General features: G+C 40.8%; 1 protein-coding gene across 2 annotated transcripts in view; it reads right to left on the minus strand.

The window, feature by feature from the left end:
• Nucleotides 1-326: 326 nt before the first annotated feature.
• Nucleotides 327-22,166, minus strand: part of CCDC171 (coiled-coil domain containing 171) — a 199,105-nt gene continuing 177,265 nt past the window's right edge. For both annotated transcript variants that reach the window (XM_081844815.1, XM_081844814.1), the window contains one exon: nucleotides 327-617. In XM_081844815.1, the coding sequence (XP_081700941.1) occupies nucleotides 402-617 (216 nt within the window). In that variant the 3' untranslated portion in view covers nucleotides 327-401. The remainder of the gene's footprint in view (nucleotides 618-22,166) is intronic.

The raw sequence follows: 22,166 nt of genomic DNA on the forward strand, positions 1-22,166 counted from the left end.
CAGCCCTGTTTTAAAATAGACAAGTATGAAACAACTTTGATAGATAGAGACTAAAATGGCTTATTGATTTCTTTTTTTAAAAAAAGTCTGAGGAAAATTACCCAAAATGTGTCATTCTTTAACATTTAAAAATATATTACATAAAAATGAGCTACCGTGATAAATAAAACTTTTCATTATATATATATTTTTTTAACGAACTCTTTTTCAGTATGCTGGGAGCACAGGATCATAGGAACAACCCGTGAAACTCCCGCAATGAATAATGCAAAATTAATGCCACGGAAATGCATAGAGAAATAAGTGCAATTCGAAGGCTCAAAACATCCAAATAAGCGAGGTTTTTTAATTAGTTACACACATGTATTTATATATAGCTGCTTACAAAAAAATATCGGATCTTAACATCCATTTTGCATTGCTCGTTTGGTGGTGGGTATGAAATTCAGGGTTGAGGAATATGAGGAAATCTGAGAATTAGGTCTGTTGTGTACCAAGGCAAAAGATGTATCGTAATCTGACTCTGCCTTGAGTGGCAAAAAGTCTGGGATGCAATTCTGGTCCAGCTGGGTTAAGGATCTTGAAGATCTAGGGATGCTTAAAGTGTTTGGCGGCTCCTATAAGGCAAAAAGAAAAGGGGGAAAAAATCATAAATAAAATACATACAAATTAGCCATAGGCCAATTAAGAAACAGTATGCTCAAATTCTATGGCATATTAGTACAACCCAATGCACGGTTTAAAGAAGTTTTAAGCCCCATTAATTTCAACAAGCACACTATGATTATCTATGGATTGCAATAGTTAACAATAATTTTTGAAAACATTATTTGTTTCGCCTAATATTTCGACTACCCTTATTTTCACATTTGAATGCTCTAGTAAAGGTTTTGATTCTCTCATTCCTGTATCTCTGCTGCACTGCTATCATTAAGACTGAAAATTGCTAAATTGCCACAATGAGCTACAAATCCGAACAAGTGGTTTTTCGCACTGTACAGTAAAGTCTCAAATAGTTTTTTCACTTCATTTCTTCTTTTTTTTTTAAAAAAAAAGTGTTTGATAATGTTGAATTGTGCTTGTCCCTGACCTTTCCTCGTTTAAATTTTTGTCTCATTCTCTGTCTGGAATAAATTAAACATGGTCAGCAACTACATTCCACCCAAATAGGATACAGTCCTGAAGAAATATTAGCTTGCTCATGTTCATTAACATCTACAAAATTTTAGCTACAATTTTCATTGATCAGAGCAAATGAAGCAGATAAAATATTCGGGTACCATAATCCTACACATTTCTTACTCAGAACTAAGTCCCATCGACTTAATTCTAGGTAAGAGAGCCAAGAGGTGCAGTTTGAATCAGTCTGAAGAATGTATAGGAAGAATGAGTACCTTTAGAACAAGTATCACATACAACCACCGCCGAAACTAGCAAACACAACTGTATCTAAAATTCGATCTGCACTCCCTCAATAAGAGAATGGCAAATAAGATTTTGTGAATATATAGAATCAGCAAGACTTACAGCAGTGGTAAGACCAATCAGATCAAAAACTGATAGAGGAGTGGACTTGCGTGAAGGAATACATCAAAAAACATTGTTCTGGTATTAATATATCACTATGCAATGAATGAAACTCATAGAGTAAAAAATTAAGAATAAATGGGCATAAGATGAGATAGTCAAAAATAATATTGATAACACAGCAAAAAGAAGAAAAGAAACAAAGAAGCCACATATAGGTGGAGGGAAGTCAAAATTTATGTCTGTATGTTTAGTTTGCATGTTTGTTTTCTTATTTTGTAATCTAAGTTGAGAGGTGTATGTATCTATGAATAAGTTTGTTTAGTGTTCTGTTTGTGTTTGTAAGTATTGCATTTATCAATAATAATAATAATAAAAAATTTGATCTGCATTAGGGACATGCGCTACTTTAACCAATGGCATCAAAATGCCATGGAATGCATTTGGTGAATTGTATGAGCACCAAAATACAGGCTGCAGTAATGAAGTGGAAGGGAATATTTGGAATTTTGCTACTGTGCACATCGGGTTTTTGTGCGCTTCCCCCTCCCATTCCCATTACTGCTACTGGGGAGAAGGAGGAGGAAAAATCAATGGGCTGCATCTAACACCTAGTTCAGCAATTTCCTTTGATGTTGGCTCTTTGATTTCCTGATACAACACAAGCTATCTTGTATCAGGCTGAAAAGGCGGACCTTTAAGAACCACCAGTATGGTTGCAAGTTCAAATGGTTACCCCAAAGAGATATTTAAAAAGCAGTTGTACGCTCAATTCTACAAAGGATTTTGGATTGTGAAGTTTGAGTTAGACAGAAATTAAACTTGCAATCTTTGCTGCGAGTATATTTGGTCCTACTGCACACAGCATATTGTAGCCAAGTTAAAATCGATATGTTTATTGCAATGGCAACAGTGACTTCACATATTTGAACATCTGCTATTCTAATTAGCAAGTTTTAATTATCTAAATGTTTATACAGGATGCCGCAGCAAGAATGCAAAATTTGGATTTCCTGGTTTACTCCAAAGAGAGAAATTCTGATGCTATGTGAAAATGTGCTTTGTTTTAAAATTCCGCTCCAAAAAACAAGGACAATTTGTCATTTTAAATAGCTGCAGTCAATAGGTAAAGGACAGGTTGTTTTGCATATTTGTCAGTGTCATTTTCCGCACGAACTCGCTTATCATTCTGGTTAAAAATCATAATCATTTCTCACATTTTATTTCCCTCAAAACTCAGCCGATTCTTTTTTTGAAAATAAAACAACCTCAAAATCCCAAGCAAGGGGGTAGAAATCAGGTTCCCTCAGAGAGTTGCACAAAAAAAGTATGAAACTTAATGATTGGCAGCTAGTCAATAGACTGTTACAGGGAAAGGCTTCAATGTTTGGCGGTGGTGGAAGGAGGGGAGTCTGGTCTGCTTCAGTTCTCAGGCCCAGGCTGCACCTCCTAGGAAACTGAGGTAGAATAACATCCAGCAAATGGAATGGAAATCTGATTGCTCCTGTAGCCTTGACAGATGGAGGAAAAGCTTTTGCCGCTATTCATACGAACTGTTTTGATCCAGAACTGCTGTATGCATTTAAAACAAATGAAGAAAACACACACATAGCCCTGAAAGTATAACTTACATTGGAATAACTCAATATAATATAGGTTTTTGGTGTTTTTTTTACTCTAACCATGTGTCTATATGCATCAGATTGTATTTTTTCTCTCAATATCATTGCGCTCTATCCCTTAGTTGGCAACATTACAGAATTGGAACTTGGAGTCTCTGTGCAGGAGCACCAACAGATCATTTGAACCGGAAACTATGTGCATATTCTTTGAGACGGCTGTATTTACTGATGGGTTCTGTCCAAGAGTGTGGCTCCATGTTGCAGCAGCTTAGAGGCTAGAGAAGCTATGCAAGTTTGCCCGAGCTTGGCTAAAAAAAAGAACTTCTGGGGGTCTTAAAAGGTTGCCTCAAAAGAATGCCCCCCTCCACATCCTACTACAGCTCAGATCAATATTTGGGCAGGAGAAGGATTCTTGGTTACTCTCTGCTCATTTCTGCCAGCCCCCAAGGCACCCTCCTTTTTACTTATCTGTATATGGCAGTACAGTGGTACCTTGGTTCTCGAATGGCTTGGCTCCCGAACAGAACAGCTCTCGAACGCGGCAAACCCGGAAGTGAATGTTCTGGTTTGCGAATGTTTTTTGGAAGCTTAATGTCTGACGCAGCTTCCAATTGAGTGCAGGAAGCTCCTGCAGCCAATCGGAAACTGCGCTTTGGTTTTCGAACGGTTCCAGGAGTCAAATGGACTCTTGGAATGGATAAAGTTCAACAACCAAGGTACCATTGTATCAGAGAACAGGAAGGAGGAATTGTTCTTTCACCCTACACTGCCCTAGTGTAGATCCTAAGGCTTGGAGTCTACCTAACAGTTACCACTAAGCCGCAAGAAGAAGAGACCTGCTTCAGGCAGAATCAGAAAGGGGAGACAAATCAAGGCAGGAATTGGTGTCTAAATAGTACAGCAAAACTTTATAAAATGATGCATCTATTGGGATGGGATGGCTGCATTTGGACTCTGATTTGGACCACAAAATGTCCTGAGCTGGCACTGATTTCATATACTATTTGGAATTTCCAACACAGTTATATAAATACAGTGGTACCTCACTTTTCTAACATAATCCATTCCGGAAGTCCGTTTGAGTTCCGAGGCTTTTCAGAGTTCCAAAATGTTCGACTACAGAGGCGTTCGAAAACCGAGGTGCCGCTGTATTTTCTGTGACCACATGTACAGTATACAGTGGTACCTCTGGTTACATACTTAATTCGTTCTGGAGGTCCGTTCTTAACCTGAAACTGTTCTTAACCTGAAGCACCACTTTAGCTAATGGGGCCTCCCGCTGCCAGAGCACGATTTCTGTTCTCATCCTGAAGCAAAGTTCTTAACCCGAGGTATTATTTCTGGGTTAGCGGAGTCTGTAGCCTGAAGCGTATGTAACCCGAGGTACCACTGTATTTTGATATCTACAGTACATTTCTAAACGTTCTTGAATGATGTATCTTGAAATCATCTAACTTCTGCAAGAACCATTAAGTCAGTTTAATGAATTTGCTGCACAATCCAGATTCTTACGGAGGCATCAAGCTACTGTGGTAGATCCCCCAAGGTCAGGTTTGTACTGTGAACGGTAAAATGGGGTGTCTGCAGTTTCTTTACAGACTGCTCTCCTACTACCTTGTTTTCCCATCCATATTTAGGATGAGCTCTGATGGCTTTAAATGGTAAAGGTAAAGGACCCCTGACAGTTAAGTCCAGTCGCGTACGACTCTGGGGTTGCGGCGCTCATCTCACTTTACTGGCCAAGGGAGCCGGCGTACAGCTTCTGGTTCATGTGGCCAGCATGACTAAGCCACTTCTGGTGAACCAAAGCAGCGCACGGAAACGCTGTTTACCTTCCCACCGGAGTGGTAGCTATTTATCTACTTGCACTTTAACATGCTTTTGAACTGCTAGGTTGGCAGGAGCTGGGACAGAGCAACGGGAACTCACCCCGTCGCAGGGATTCAAACTGCTGACCTTCCGATTGGCAAGCGTTTCCATGCGCTCTGGTTTCCGTCACTGTGTCCCATTGCACCAGAAGCGGTTTAGTCCTGCTGGCCACATGACCCAGAAGGCTGTCTGTGGACAAACACCGGCTCCCTTGGCCTGAAAGCGAGATGAGCGCTGCAACCCTGTAGTCGCCTTTGACTGGACTTAGCCATCCAGGGGTCCTTTACCTTTACCTTGCATCCCTCGACTGTTGGGCAGGTAGACCTGATGGAGATCACTCTACATTGAGGACAATATGTACTGCAATCCAGAACAGCAGAGCTGCTTCTCAGGCTCTTATGGGAGATGGACCCTGGGCTCTTTCTTCTTGCAGACAAGCAGAAAGACAACTCCGTGGCTCTCTCTTGCAGAACGATGACTATATGCTCTTGAGCGTCCCCCAAGTTTTTATGCAACGTGCTGCCATTATCATTTCATAGCACAACGCTTGACTCTTTATGCAGCTCTAAACATGGAGATGGAAAGACTGCCGACTCTGTTTTCCTCTTTCCTTTTTACACTTTCTATTTGAGTCTTGCGGGCCAAGCCTTGTGCTTGTGTTACTGGCCATATTTCTGGGTGCCCATTTTATGGGTGAACGGAAGCTTGGCCCTAAATCCAAGCGAGGGGCCTTCTAATGTCCGTACCTCCCCACAGCTAGTTTTACAGGTGGCTGTTTTTCCAAGTGTTACCTCCACCTCAATCGGTGGAAGCTGGGAGGGGATCAATTAAAAGGAAATAAAAAGGGACGAGATTGTATTGACTAGCAAAAGCTTGCTCGCTCAGCCTTTGCAACAGGCTGGAAGGGCCTGTACAGAAAAAATTTCTCCTGCGACGGACAAAAACCAGCGATTAGCCAAACCGTTTTAATTGCCCAATTCGGGAACCCCTTCGCAAGAGATGTGCATCTATCTGCTGAATTTCCAGCATTCTAATTTTTTTGTCAGAGACCTGGAGCCTGATGCAGATCTGTGCTCTGGCAGAAAGAGGAAAGGGGAAGCGGGGGGAGAAGAGGGGGGAAAAAAGACTATATTTACATTCACTTTGCCAAACATTAGCATCTTTTTGTCCAATCATTTGAATTCAGAAGGGTTAGGAGAAAACAGCTTAGAGAACAAGGGTTGACACATACAGTGTGAAATCTTAAGGTGCTTGAATGCAATGAGGGAGAAAGTGAGCCCGAACCACATTTCAGCTCCCTAACTGCGCTGCAGCCCGCGTGAACTTTGTGACAGGTCTCTGTCTCTCAGCCACACTTGAGTAGCTTCTGCTGACATTCAGCTGTCAGCCAGCATCCCTTTACCATGCCCCTAACATGCTCTACAGCTTCACCCAATTAACTTGCTTTCACTTGACATTGCAGCAAAAAGCTTCATAATAGGTGGTCAAGGTGCACGGTGCCTGCCTGCCCTCTTAACTGCTCACGCACAGCAAGATGCTTAACTACTTTCCTTCTTCCCAGTTTGCTCCGAAGTGGTGCGACTGTGATTTAGTCATCCCATTTACTAAACCGGGAAGAGAAAGCCAGGATTCAGCAAAGCCACATTTCTCATTGTATTTTAAATCATGCTTTAAAAATGAAACAAAACGAAACAAAACCAAAGGACCGAAATTTGACCATCAAAATAATTTGATTTTAAAAATATACATTCGATTTTTATATATACAGGTTTCATGAAATCCTTGCATTTCTATTAGCGACACAAATGCAGGGAGTGTGGGGCATCCTAATTATTATTTCCAACAATAGCCTTTTATGATACAGAAGGATATGGCTAAGGCACAATTAAAGTGTCTTTATGATTCAGCATTCTCACACCAGAAAAATCATTAGACATTTAGATGATTAACTCTATTACATACTCTGTTGAACAGCTGGCAGTATGTTAAGTAAAATAGTGAGCACCCCTTAAAAAGGCATATCAAAGAAAGTAAATGGATTGTAAATCTTTTAAGGGCATCCGGGAAAGATTTAAGATTCAGTTACACCTATTTTAACCCCAGATCATTGGTGAGATTTATTCCCCGCTTTTTTTCTTCTTCATGATTTAGGTAAATCTCCAGTTTTTATTAGGGTTATCCAAGAGCACAAGTGTCATCTCATACTCTAAGGAAGTTGCGGTAGGCTATGAATGGAAGCCTACTGATCAATATGCTATGGAAGAAATTTAAAGAGAGACCATATATCTGTGGCAGTATGCGGACAATGATCTATTGAACTGAAGGATAAACTCATTGAGACATTAAAAACAAATGTCTTGTTTAAAAATGCATTTTAAGTGTTCCAGGATTGTCTTGCGAGAAAAGGGTCCCCTACACAACAAATTCTCATAGCCACCATTGTTTCTGACCCAGCTAATCAAAATGGGTGACATAACCCTTGCTGGCTTTGAAAATGGATGCTATATTGGAGGTCAGCGTTGTCCATCTCAAAGAGTTTTCTGTTGAAAAGTGTTTGTGAGGGAGTAGAGAGGGGTTGTGCAATGTCCCCTGCTTTGGAGGGAAAGTCACCAGTGGGGAGAAGGGTTTGGTACCACAAACCATGATTCACAGCTCGTATACTTATGAATACTTTCATTCAATGAAGCTGTTCCACCGTAAGTGGGCTGTAGGTTAGAGTCAGGTTCAAAACATCTTTCTGCCAGTGTTGTGAGATTACAAGCTGTACGTGCTATCATGCCATGCACTCTCAAGAGAGCAAAATTCCCTTTCCTTGCTCAAACTACCAATGTTTAGCACTGATTTCATATCAGAACTACGCCGTCTTGTGAAAAAACAGCCCCCTCCAGGGGAAAAGAACAATGCTAGTCACATTGTGCCCTTGATAAACCGCTGTTGTATGTAGATAACACTTCTTGATGTGACGGCAATGTGACATTTGCAAAAGAGCATCCCACTGGGATTTCAGAAACTCTTCGGAATTGCTGTTCAAACACCGGGTGCATTATCCAAATTCAACATGCCTGAGGTTCACTCATTTAAAAAAATAATAATAATAAAAAATATGGGCCATGCATTTTGTTGGATTAAAACAAACAAACAAAGCAGATAGCTTTAAAAAAATAAATAAATCTGAGAAGGTGCTACATTGCGTAAATGTATCCTTTATAAAAGCAATAAAATCAGCAAATAGCTTTATGAGGAAATCCAAAAATGTTGCTCTGTATGAAATAATTTGAAGGAACTGCCTGACAGCAAGAAATCTAATCCAAAATTCTAGTACCAGGTGGGGAAGACGCTAGAATTTCTAACTCAGTGAAGTACACTTGAGTATCCTCATAAAAGTTAGCTGCTTTTAAAATACCTTTCGATCTGACTTAGATTTTACACACAGTAAGTTTTTGGTTTGGTGCAGCAGTACTGACCTTTGCTTCTCCTCCTGCTCCTGGTGCAAGCAGTTTATGAGCAATACCAATCACTTGTGAGTTTTATAGAATCAGAAATTAAACAGAAAAGTGAATTTATTTTGAAAAGGCATTGCAATGAGAGAGGGAGGGAGGGCCCTTAATTGTTATATGAATAACTAGGAGGGGGGAAAGGGTCATACTCTAGGCTCAATTTCAGTTGATGTCTAACAGGCATGCAAGCTTCAAATTATGCTAACTGGGCAAGAAATCAAGCTTATCAGTTATAAACAATTTGAGTGTGGCTGGGCTAGGGTTACAGTTTCTATTGTTTCTGGCCTCATTCATATATACAGTTATACTTCTGGCTGCACCTAAATAAAAACCTAATAATTCAAGGAAAAAAACTATGTATATATACCAATCAGCCGTGGATTGGTACTGACACTGGAAAATCACTTTTCCCAAAAACGGCCAAACAAGCCGAGAGTCACTAAGCAAACGAAAATCAATATTTTCCACATACCAATTGCATCCTAAGGGAATGAACGTTCTAAAAAGGAATTGTCCCCACCCACTCCCGCCTTTTATATGAATGTAAAATCTGTATACAAGAGAGAAAGAGAGAGAGAAAAGAATGTGCACAAAAGACTTTGCGGAATGATGCAAATGCAGAGGAAGACAAAGAGATATAGGCATTTATAATGTGGTTTTCTTCCAAGTACCTTGTGGTCTCTTATGTGGCTCTTAGCTTCCCTTCCTTGCACCAACCTTGTAGGTCAGACCAAGAGACGGTGACCAAGCTCATAGGCAGGTGTGGCTTTCTACCATGCCAACCTATGATTGCCTTCCAGCTGGGAAGCTGCTTCTGGATCAGGTGAAGCTAGCTAGGGAGTCATGGTCAATAGCAGAACCTGCTTCTTAATTCAGATTCACTTGTCCCTTGAACACACAGATGGGTTTGAAGGTCCAGCTTTGGAAATGCAGAGACCAGCTACATGTTATGTGCAAGACTGTCTCAAGGCAAATTTTTAAAATGCAGTATAAACACCAACAATTGGGAAACACTTGCCTGCGAGCGTTCCACTGTAAGCAGATGGAAGTATCGGCAGGATTTTGATTTCACTTGCAGTGTAACAATTATCATGGGAAATGGGAAACACTTGCCTGCGAGTGCTCCAATTGGAGAACAGCCTTTACCAAAGGTGTCATGGGCTTTGAAGACACTCAAACTCAGGATGCAAGGGAGAAACGTGCTAAGAGGAAGGCCCTAGTGTTGTTATACCCATTTTGCTGCAGAAAAATTGAGGTTGAGTAGTGTATGACAACCGTCAAGTATAGCCCAATGTTGCTAGCCTTGTGTGCTGGTGTTTTTTCAGGAAATGCAGCAGGGGTTGAGAACCTGTAGCCCTCTAGATCAGTGTTTCCCAACCTTGGACCTCCAGCTGTTTTTGGACTACAACTCCCATCATCCCTAGCTAGCAAGAACAGTGGTCAGGGATGATGGGAATTGTAGTTCAAAAACAGCTGGAGGCCCAAGGTTGGGAAACACTGCTCTAGATGTTGCTGGATTCCACCTACCAGGGGTGCCAACTTGAATAAAACATGGGGGGGGGGCAGGTAAGCCCTGTCTCGCATAATCAATCACATATTGCGGCACACACACTATTTGAATGGCAGTATCCATCAACTTTGGGAGGACCTGGTCCCCTCAAATATTTTATTAGGGAGCTGAAGGGACCTTGACCCCTAGGAGTTGGCTCCTATGTCCCCTATCATCAACTGCAGCCACATGGCCAATATGCACGATTGGGGTTGTAGACCAGCAACATCTGGTTCTACAGAATCAAAATCGGGTTCTACAGAATTTTCTTGGTATTTTAGAACAGGTTTACACTATAGGTCAACATTTCTGGCCTTCGAGAAGCAGTATGGTTTTGAAAACTTTCTTCAAATGAGTTCTACACAAAAACAGGAAATGGGAGCATTAAGAAAAAGTACAATTGCTGATTGTAGGAATGGTGATCCAAATGTACAAGCTCAATAAAACAAACATGAAGTTGTTACTGCCAGTTCAACAGTCCTGAAACTTGTCAGCAACCAAAGGACCAAAACAGTTGTCTAATAATAGAATGTTAAACTTTTGTACCCTTTGAACTTCCTGTCTTCTGCATCACACCCTCACAGACATTTCCAACTATTTTCATATTATTCCACTTGGATTTCCAGTACAAAACAATGGCTCAGTTGAGAAACATAAAGCATACACCCTAATACTTAATAGCAAAGTCGTCTTATGAATACTGTAGAAGCCAGAACCTCTTCAACTACAAAAATGCTTCAGCGATAGCATAAACTTTCCAACAGAGCCATGAAATAGTCTTCTCTAGAGGATTTCAAGAGGAGTTTGTGAAAGCTATCAGAGATAATTTACTGGTGGCCCTCCAGATGTTGTTAGACTTCAAGTCCCATAATCCCTTGCTATTGACCAAATACTTTTATAATACAAAAATAATTTTATAAGTTGTGTGTACTTGTTTCCCAATTTGAACCTTTTGCATGGTTTGTGGTATTTTAAGCACTTTGTGGTATTTTAAGCACTGTGACATGCCATTATTTTTATTGATTTGTAATTCCTTATTGTAATTGGTAAGTGTAAACTGTTTAACTATTATTTGCTGATATTTAATTTTACTGTTTACTAGTACAGTCTAATGGATTGTTGAATATAGCTTTATTTGATACAACTTGTTTATTTTAAAGTTGTTGTGGCTTTTATTATTGGATCAGATTGTTATTGTGTGTGTGATCTATTTTGTTGTCTTCAGTTGTAAACTGCCTTGTGTGTAGTTTACAAATTAAAAGTGGAATGAAATGCCCGGGGGGCTTTTAGGAGTTGGAATCCGACAACACTTGGAAGGCCACCAGCTCCCCATCTCTGTTGCAGGCTATGCTGTTTTAGGGCTTGAAGGCTAAACTAAATAGCTGCTCTTCAAATAGCAAGCATGACAATGGGGTTGCACCTTGTCCCAAGGTAGGTTGCAAGAGTGACGACACCACCGCTATTTTCTTTGTTTCTTTGAAGTTTGTATAAGACAAAGGATAGGGTGAGGAAAAACCAAAGGGGAACGGCTTGATAGATTATAAAACGTGGGTCCCATGTGGTCACTTGGGATTAAAAGTCCTCAGTCTGAAATGAGTGAGTAATCTATTGAGAGTCATAAGTTCCATGGTTATCACCAGCATCTGTGATGAATTGCAGATTTTATCAGGAGCTGGAGTAGGTGAAGTGTGCATGACTTCTTGTTCGTTTGTGCAAAAAGTGCTCGCGTGAGCAGCATAACACCAGAGGTACTCAGGAAAGATCAGCAACACCTGTTTTTTAGCAGAAATGAGCCAGAGACTGGACCATCTGAACTCAGTTGTAGGCACTTTTTACAGCAAAGGGTGGGTCCCCACTACCATCAGATCAAACGTGAGTTTGCTAATATGTTCGAAGAGCATTTGCATGCCCAGAACACGCGCACACAGAGAGACAGACAGACAGACAGACAGACAGACACACACACACACACACACACACACACACACGGCCTCAGATGAGTGCTGGACTTAGGTACATTCATACTCTGCAAAAACTCTTCTGACATTAATGAAAAGGTGAAACTGAGCCATAGTGGAAGTTCAAGGATCTGTCTTTTGCTGCAACACAGAAAGTGGCCCTCACACATTTCTGCAGTGACCCAGAAACAGAAGTCTGGCGAAATGGGGAGTGCTTGGCTATGTTCTGTATGTTCTGACTTTATTGAGACATAGGAAAAGGAGGAAAGAGTCAAGGTAGCATTAGCATGGATAGGTCATTTGGATTACCTCAATTCAGGTGTCATCTGAGTACATGAACCAGAGTCTTTTGGCAGCCTAACTAGGCTTTCACTTCTTACAAAAATGTCTCCGTTGATTCATAACCCCAGAACAAATTTTACTTTCTTTTGTGTTTAACCCACGGTTTAGCGCTGGATAATGGATGCTTCTAGCCCTCTATCTTGAAATAGCTTCTTCAAAAGGAAGGAGGAAATGCCGAAGTAAAAGTCCTTGACACCAGAAAGAAGTAAATTTATCTACCTTTGTACAGAATAAGTCTTTTCTTCTGCAAAGCCAGCTCAATTATGTTCTCGGCTCTATTCTTTCTTAAAAACTTTCTACTCGGGGTTAAACATCCTGATCCAGTTTTCAACACAACAGCTTTCCCGCTTCTTACAAGCTTTTCATTCCCACTGCAACCTAGACAGTATTGTTGGATCTTTGTATCGTGGCGTGTCAGACACTGTCACTTGGCAGACAAATGGGACGGAAGCAGATTGGGAAAAGGCAGGTACAATGGACAGAGCAAAGAGCACAGAAAACTAAGACACCTGCTTACTTGAATGTGAATTGTGCCACTACTGTAAGGAAACGTGGTGACATTATTCTGTTCTCTTCTATCGTGGTAAAATCCAAAGAAAAATTATGTCCAGGAAGAAAACCTCAAATCACTTTTGTTTTTGTTTTTTACATGCAAGATATTATTTGACTAAAGCTAAGTATCTGTGTTAATTTTCAATAAGCAAGTTCCTCTTAGTTCCATCGGCAAAATACAACATGACCCACAAAATTCTAGGGACTTTACCGTGGCATAGAATAGCAGTTGATGACCAGAGTGTACCCAATGCTAGCTGCTGAGGTATGAAATAGTATGCTGACACTGTGCAGGAAGAGGATCACTGTACAAACTGATTTTCAAAACATAATAATAATAATAATAATAATAATAATAATAATAATAATAATAAATGTATTTAGATGCTGCCCAACTGACCGGGTTACCCCCTCACACATGCAATCAAAACTCACTGCAGGCAAGCAACCATGCCCTGGGCCCCCCAACCTCTCTCACTGCCAATGAAAACTAATAAATGAATATAAAGAAAAGCTACCCAAGTTTGTTGTTGTTGTTGTTTAGTCGTTTAGTCGTGACCGACACTTTGTGACCCCATGGACCAAAGCACGCCAGGCACTCCTGTCTTCCACTGCCTCCCGCAGTTTGGTCAAACTCATGCTGGTAGCTTCGAGAACACTGTCCAACCATCTCGTCCTCCGTCGTCCCCTTCTCCTTGTACCCTCAATCCTTCCCAACATCAGGGTCTTTTCCAGGGAGTCTTCTCTTCTCATGAGGTGGCCAAAGTACTGGAGTCTCAGCTTCACGATCTGTCCTTCCAGTGAACACTCAGGGCTGATTTCCTTCAGAATGGATAGGTTTGATCTTCTTGCAGTCTATCCAGCACCATAATTCAAAAGCATCAATTCTTCGGCAATCAGCCTTCTTTATGTTTTTTTTTTGTTTTTTTTTATAAATATTTATTAAGGTTTTTAAATATAAATGCACACATAATAAACAATCTTACTTCTTTCACAACAATTTCATCACTTCTTTGGGCTCCCTCACGTCTCCCGCTCCCATTTACATCGTTAAAAAAATTTTTCCAAACAAATTATCAACTTATTTACAATCTCATGTCCACTCACACATATAATCTAGCGCTTCTTCCAAAAAGTTTTATATTTTCTTTAGTCTCACTTATCATCAAATTTAAATCTAGTTTAGTGGTGACCAGTTTTTTATAATCTAGCATCCTTCTTAACATTCAACCAAATTACAATGTTTTTGTAAATACATCTTGAATTTCTCCCAATCTTCCTCCAACTTCTCTTCTCCCAGATCACGGATTCTGCCGGTCATCTCGGCCAGTTGCATATAGTCCATCAGCTGCATCTGCCACTCTTCCAGTGTGGGTAGATCTTGAGTTTTCCAGTTTTTTGCGATGAGAATCCTTGCTGCCGTTGTTGCATACATGAAAAATGTTCGATCCTTCTTTAACACCTTCTGGCCGACAATGCCCAGAAGAAAGGCCTCTGGTTTCTTTGTGAAGGTATACTTAAATACCTTTTTCAGCTCATTATATATCATTTCCCAGAAGACCTTCACCTTGGGGCATGTCCACCAGAGGTGAAAGAATGTTCCTTCATTTTCTTTACATTTCCAACATTTATTATCAGACGAATGGTATATTTTGGCAAGTTTAACTGGGGTCATGTACCATCTATATATCATTTTCATAACATTTTCCTTCAGAGCATTACATGCGGTGAAGTTCAGCCCAGTGGTCCACAACCTTTCCCAGTCCTCAAACATAATGTTATGCCCAATGTCCTGTGCCCATTTTATCATAGCCGATTTAACCATTTCGTCTTGTGTATTCCACTTTAGCAGCAAGTTATACATTCTAGATAATACCTTGGTCTTTGGTTCTAACAATTCTGTTTCTAACTTCGATTTCTCCACCTGGAACCCTAACTTTTTGTCATTTTTAAAAACTTCTTTAATCTGAGCATAATGTAACCAGTCTCGCACCTTATCCTTCATTTTCTCCAAACTCTGCAATTTCCAATTGTCTCCATCTTTTTCTAATATTTCCCAATATTTTGGCCATTTGGCCTCCATATTGGGTCTTTTTCGGGCCTTAGCTTCCAAAGGTGAAAGCCACCTTGGAGTTTTATTTTCCAACAAGTCTTTATATTTTGTCCAGACATTAAACACTGCTTTCCTGACAATATGGTTCTTAAAGGCCTTATTGATCTTAACTTTGTCATACCATAAATATGCATGCCAACCAAAAGCATTGTTAAAACCTTCCAGATCCAACACGTCAGTGTCTTCGAGAAGTAGCCAGTCTTTTAGCCAGCAAAAAGCTGCGGCTTCATAGTACAACTTTAAGTCTGGCAGGGCAAAGCCCCCTCTTTCTTTCGCATCTGTTAATATCTTAAACTTAATTCTGGGCTTTTTGCCCTGCCAGACAAATCTAGATATATCTTTCTGCCACTTCTGGAAGCACTCCGTTTTGTCCACAATCTGTAATGTTTGAAACAAAAACAGCATTTTTGGCAATACATTCATCTTAATAGCAGCAATTCGGCCTAACAAAGAAAGCTTCAATTTTGTCCAACTATCCAAGTCTCTCTTAATTTCAGACCAACATTTTTCATAGTTATCCTTGAATAGACTCAGGTTTTTTGCTGTTATGTTTACCCCTAGGTACTTTACCTTTTTAACCATAGTTAATTCTGTTTCTCTCTGAAACAGTTCTGACTCTATGTCTGTCAAGTTTTTTCCCAACACTTTGGTTTTCTGTTTGTTTAATTTAAATCCCGCCACCCGACCAAAGTCCTGTATCAATTGTAATACTCTTTTCGTACTAGATTCTGGCTCCTGCAGGGTCAAAACTAGGTCATCTGCAAAAGCTTTAAGTTTGTATTGTTTCGCTCCGACCTGAATCCCTTCCACCAACCGGTCCCCTCTAATCATATTCAAGAGCACCTCCAGAACCGAGATAAATAACAAAGGGGAAATCGGGCAGCCTTGTCGTGTTCCTTTTTCAATTTTGAACTCTTCTGTAACCACATTGTTAACTATCAGTTTGGCCTTTTGTTCTGAATATATTGCATCAATCCCATTCTCAAACCCCTGTCCCACTCCCATTTCTTTCAAATTTCCCTTCATGAATTTCCAAGAAATATTATCAAAGGCCTTCTCCGCATCTATAAAAATTAACACTGCTTTTGTATTTATGTCTGTTTGCAAAAGTTCCAAAATGTCAATAATGTTCCTAGTGTTAGCAAACATATGTCTACCTGGGAGAAAGCCTGCCTGGTCTTTATGAATTACTTCATTAAGAACTCTTTTAAGTCTACTTGCCAAAATGTCTGCAAATATTTTGTAATCCACATTCAGAAGGGAAATGGGACGATAGTTTTTGAGTTGTGTCTTTTCAGTTTCAGATTTTGGTATCAATGTGATAAAAGCTTCCTTCCACGATTCCGGTGCCTTCTTCCCTTCCATAATTTCATTGCAGACCTCCATCATTGGTTGGATCAAATAATCTTTTAATGTCTTATAATACTTGGAGGTCAAGCCATCTGGCCCTGGAGATTTGCCCAGTTGCATGTTCTGAATCGCTTGTTCAATCTCTTGTTGTGTTATTTTGTTATTCAGGATTACTCTGTTTTTTTGTGACAACTTTGTTAGTCCATTTCTTTCCAAAAATTGTTTAATCTCAACCTCATCTTGCGGCCCTTGAGTGTATAATTTTTTGAAGTATCTCTGGAAGCACTTTCTAATTTCCATGGGGTTCTGAATGTTTCTTCCTTCAATTTCTAGGTTTGTAACTGTATTTAATTTCTGTCTCTTCTTCAACTGCCAAGCAAGCATTTTCCCACATTTATTCGCCGATTCAAAAGTTTTTTGTTTCATTAATTTAATCTTCCATTCTATTTCTTGGTTTATCAATTTGGAATATTGTGCTTGGTATAGTTTAATTTCTCTCAGAATCGGCTGTGACTTCGGGTTTGATCTTAATTTCTTCTCCAATTCTTTAATTTTCTGCAAGATCTTATCTTTCCTTTCATTTTGTGTCCTTTTCTTTACGGCGTTCTGTTGTATCAAGAACCCCCTCATCACAGCTTTGCTTGCGTCCCAGATAGTTCTTTTTTCCACCGTAGTGTTCATATTTATTTCAAAATAATCCTTCAGAGTTTTTTGGGCCTTCTTAATAATCTCCTGGTCTCTAAACAAGCTATCATTCATCTTCCATCTAAAGGAGCCGGTTGGCAAGAGTGTCATATCCATCTTCAGCGCGTTATGGTCGGAGCAGGTCTTTGGGCAGATTTCCACTTTTCTAACCTTGGGTGCCAGACCTCTAGTTATCCATATTTGGTCGATTCTTGTCCAAGTCAGCTGGGCTTCAGAGAAGAATGTTCCCTCTCTTCCCAGGGGGTTCTTAATTCTCCAAATGTCAATCCAGTCCATATTGTCAGTCATTTCAAAAAAGGTCTTTGGTAGTCTGCCGTCTTTTGTAACATTTTGATTTTGTGACTTATCCATGTTAGTCGATACGACCCCATTCATATCTCCCATCATAATGATGTTGTTGTAGTCCAGATAGTCCAGCATAATCTCATGCAACTTCTTATAAAATTCCGATTTCCCGTCATTTGGTGCATAAATTCCTAATATCAGGATCTTTTCTCCTTGATGTTGTATCTCAATTGCTAATATTCTTCCATGTTCATCTTTAAATAAAAATTTAGGTGACAGGCTCTCTTTTGCATATATCACCACTCCTCGCTTCTTTACTCTGTCCGAAGATATAAATTCTTGGCCAAGTCTTTTGTTTATTAACACCTTTCTATGGAGCCTAGTCACATGTGTTTCTTGTAAGCAGATAATGTCCAGTTGTTCTTTTTTTAATATATGAAAAATTTTCCTCCTTTTTTCCGGGATGTTACAGCCATTAATATTCCAACTCAAAAGTTGCAGAGACATCCTGAATAAATCTGGTTATTTTTCAAGGGGTGGTACCTTGTTCAAAGGATCTTCAGGGTCCAAGGGTGCAGTTACCTCTGGTGTTTCAGGCCCTGGAAGTTGGTCAATTCCTTTGTGAAGGTCCTCTCCGTATACGTTCAGAAATTTATCTCTATCTTCCAATGTTCTGATTTTGATCTTCTTCCCTCTAAAGGTAAAAGATAGTCCTTGAGGAAATTCCCACCTAAAGATGATTGAATTCTTCCTTAGTAATCTTGTCAACTCCAAATAGTTAGATCTAAGATCTAACAGTTGTTTAGGGATATCCTTGTAGATCTCAATTCTTTTGTCCAAAATGTCCAGTGACTTTCCGTAGTGTAGGCCCAGAATCTTGTCCCTTTCCTCCTTTAACCTCAATGTTATCAAGCAGTCTCTGGGCTTCTCTTTCTTTATAAGTCTTCCGAGCCTAAAAGCTGAAACAATTTTAAAATCCTTTTCCTCTAGACTCCAAAATTTGGAGAATTCTTTGGTCAAAAACTCAGCTAGGTTGCCTTCTTCCACTTCTGGTATTGCTCTTATCCTTAAATTGCTCTCCCAGTTCCGCAGTTCAATCATAGATAGATAGGTCTGGTGTTCACCTACTTGTTTGCAGAGTGGTCTAACCTCTTGTTCTAAATTTTCAAGTTTTTGGCTGGTATCTTCAGCCAATTTCCGATTTTCCCCTGCAGCCTCCTTCAATTCTCCAATTGCTTGAGTATTCTGTGCAACTTGTCCAGATAGTTTATTTAAACATTGAGTGTTCTGGTCAATTTTATATGTTTGCTCATCGGCCTTCTTGTCCAAAGATTCTACTTTCTTGTCCAGAGATTCTAATTTTTCAAAAATTTTCTCTAAAATAGCAGTGCTTGCCCCTGAGGCCATATCTTCAAATTGTAATTCCTCAGTTTCTCCCTCCCCTGCCCATGGCAGAGAGGCAGCTACCTCCTCAGAAGGCAAAGTAGGCACAGATGATCTACGTGCCTGTGAGGCTGCGGTTAAAGTTGTCAAAGTTGTTTGTTTAGTTCTTCCTCTCCTTCTTGCACCACTCATTCCAAAGTTATCTAAAAGTCAAGGTCAAGCTGAGTTGTTCCCATGAGAAAGCAGCGGCCCAGATGGTAACAGTCAACAGAGGGCCGGGAAAAGGAAAGTAAAATAGAAGTCACTGCTATAAATCCCAAGTCCTCTAGGGGGAGTTTAAAATATTTCAAGGAAGAGATCAATTTCAGTTAAAATAAAGTCAGATTTCTAAGTCCAAGAACCTTCAATAAAAAATTTTCCAGCAGAGTTAGGGTTTAATACAGCAACAGTGTTTCTGATGGTGCAAACTAGTAGTCCAAATGCCTCAAAGTAGCAAGTTCAGACTCTCTCAGATTGTTTCAAAGTTCAGATTCAAAGTATCCAAACTGCAAACTGCAAACTGACAGCTCAATTTCTCAGGCAGCTCCAGCACCTGGGGTTTTTAGTTAAAATGTAGCTCCAAAAGAAGAAAGATATCCCCATGCAGCTAAAATTCCTAAAGTCCAGTGCATGAAATTGTTATTCCACTTAAGATAAAGTTCAATGGGTGCTCAGATCAAATAGTTTAAAAAGTCTCTCTTTGCCTCCACTCCTCCAGCTCTTTGCGTTCAAGTTCAACAGGAGCGGAAGACGGACTTCCTGTTTTTCGTCACTCCGCTTTCAGCCAAATTTAATGCTTTAAGGTTCCAAATTGCATACAGTCAATTATTTACTCACGGGTTGTTGTTTTCAAAGCAAGAATTTCAGGAAGAAAGGTCAGCGCTCACTGGCAACAGCTACGCGGCTTCACTCCGCCGATTGCGGAACGACCCTCAGCGCCGCAGCCTCCTCCGCGATCCGGAGCCCCTTACGGGGTTCCTTCAACGTTTTGGGGGCTGCTACTGGCGCCCGCCGGGTCCCAGGACCGCAGGCTTCTGCCACCTGCGGGTTTCCGTTGTGGGTCTCCGCTTTCGCCGTAGCGGACGACCCTTTCTCGGACGGAGCTCCCTTCCTGGTTAGGAAAGGGCAGCCATTACCCTTCGCGCCGCCTCCGGAAGTCAATCAGCCTTCTTTATGGTCCAGCTCTCACTTCCATACATCACTACTGGGAAAACCATAGCTTGAACTATACGGACCTTTGTTGGCAAGGTGATGTCTTTGCTTTTTAAGATGCTGTCTAGGTTTGTCATCGCTTTTCTCCCAAAATGCAGGCGTCTTTTAATTTTGTGGCTGCTGTCACCATCTGCAGTGATCATGGAGCCCAAGAAAGTAAAATCTCTCACTGCCTCCATTTCTTCCCCTTCTATTTGCCAGGAGCTGATGGGACCAGTGGCCATGATCTTAGTTTTATTAATGTTGCATATACCAAACAAAACAATGCAACTTTACTACCCCCTTTCTTCACCCTCTCTTCTCCCCCACCCTTATACTGTGTACAACATTGAAGTCTCACATTGAATGTAACTGATCAGTAGGAAAGACTCAACGGGCTGAAAATAGAGACAATTCATGTGCTTTTGTAACCCAAGATCTTTAATAATAAAAATAAAAATTTTAAAGAAAGAAAGAAAAGGCCTGTTCTTCTGCTGCCATCCTCTGGACATCTCTGGGAGGGGGACCAGGGAAGGGCCTCAGGTGACAAGCACAGGATCTGGGTTGGTTTGGATGGGGGAGAGGAGGTCCTTAAGGTATTGAGGTCCTGAGACATGCAAGGCTTTATAGGTCAACACCAGCACTTTGAATTGGGCCCAGAAACTAATCAGCAGCCAGTGCAATTGTGCCAGGACTGGTTAAGACTCCTGGCTTTCTGATGTTCAGTTACAAGTGCCAACATGGCATTATTAATATGCCAACAGAACAAACAGTTGGAAGAAGCGTTCATCATACACCAGTTAAGGTTTACAAGGAATACTTACTGTATTTTTTGCTCTATAAGACTCACTTTTTCCCTCCTAAAAAGTAAGGGGGAATGTGTGTGTGTCTTATGGAGCGAATGTAGGCTGCGCCGCTATCCCAGAAGCCAGAACAGCAAGAGGGATCGCTGCTTTCGCTGCGCAGCAATCCCTCTTGCTGTTCTGGCTTCTGGGATTCAGAATATTTTTTTTTCTTGTTTCCCTCCTCCAAAAACTAGGTGCGTCTTGTGGTCTGGTGCGTCTTATAGGGTGAAAAATACGGTATTTGGGGTTTACTTACAAAGCCCATGACCACCTGCAGAGGCTTTGTGACCCGCAGGTTGGGGGGAAACACTGCTACAATCTTCAGTGATTCCATTTCACACCCATCTTCCAGTTCTGAGTGTTTACACCTTACGTTAAAAACTTGGGATGGACTGGGGCTTACTGCTGGTGTACGGACAACCCTTCGGACTAACAGCCTACCAACCTGAACTGAGAGAAGTGGTCTCAGATTTGGCTCAGCAAGAAAACAGCGGTATCTACTTCCATTAGCACAAAAGTCTGCCCTTTGGCAACCTTCTTTTTAAGAACATTCACCAGGAAGTCATTTCGCTTCGTGGTGGGATTTGGGGTTGAGTGCTAGAGCCAGAATAGGGATTCTGTTGGGTGTATTACAGAGCTCAGTGGCAGGGCACACGCAGAAAGTCACAGGTTTGGCCTTTGACATCTTCAATTAGACAGACCGTGTAGCAGGTGATGTGAAAGAAAGCTCTGTGTGCCAGAAGAGAAAATACTGAGCTACATGGACAAATAAAGTCTACCCTGGTATAGGGTAGCTTTCTGTGTTTCTAGGATGAGGACCCTGGGCTTTCTGTTACGGGGGAAGCTCAATAAATATGCTGAAATTGTCTTGTCCAGGGCTGCTCAGTTCTTCGTGGATGCTAACTATGGAGCCTAGCATATGGGGTGGGTTGCACTCATAGAATCATAGAATCGTAGAGTTGGAAGGGACCCAATGGGTCATCTAGTCCAACCCCTTTGCAATGCAGGAATCTCAGCTAAAGCATCCATAACAGATGGCCATCCAACTTCTTAAAAACCTCCAAGGAAGGAGAGTCCACAACCTCCCAAGGGAGACTGTTCCACTGTCAAACAGCTCTTACTGTCAGAAACTTCTTCCTGATGTTGAGTCGGAATCTCCTTCCTTGTAATTTGAAGCCATTGGTTTGAGTCCTACTCTTCAGAGCAGGAGAAAACAAGCTTGTTCCCTCTTCCATCTGATGGCCCTTGAGATATCTGAAGTTAGCTATCACATTTCCTTTCCTTTCCAGGCTAAACATATCTAGCTTCTTCAAGTGTTCCTCATAAGGGCCGGTTTCCA

The sequence above is a fragment of the Podarcis erhardii genome, assembly GCF_964252035.2.
Source record: "Podarcis erhardii genome assembly, chromosome: 17".
NCBI lineage: Eukaryota > Metazoa > Chordata > Lepidosauria > Squamata > Lacertidae > Podarcis > Podarcis erhardii.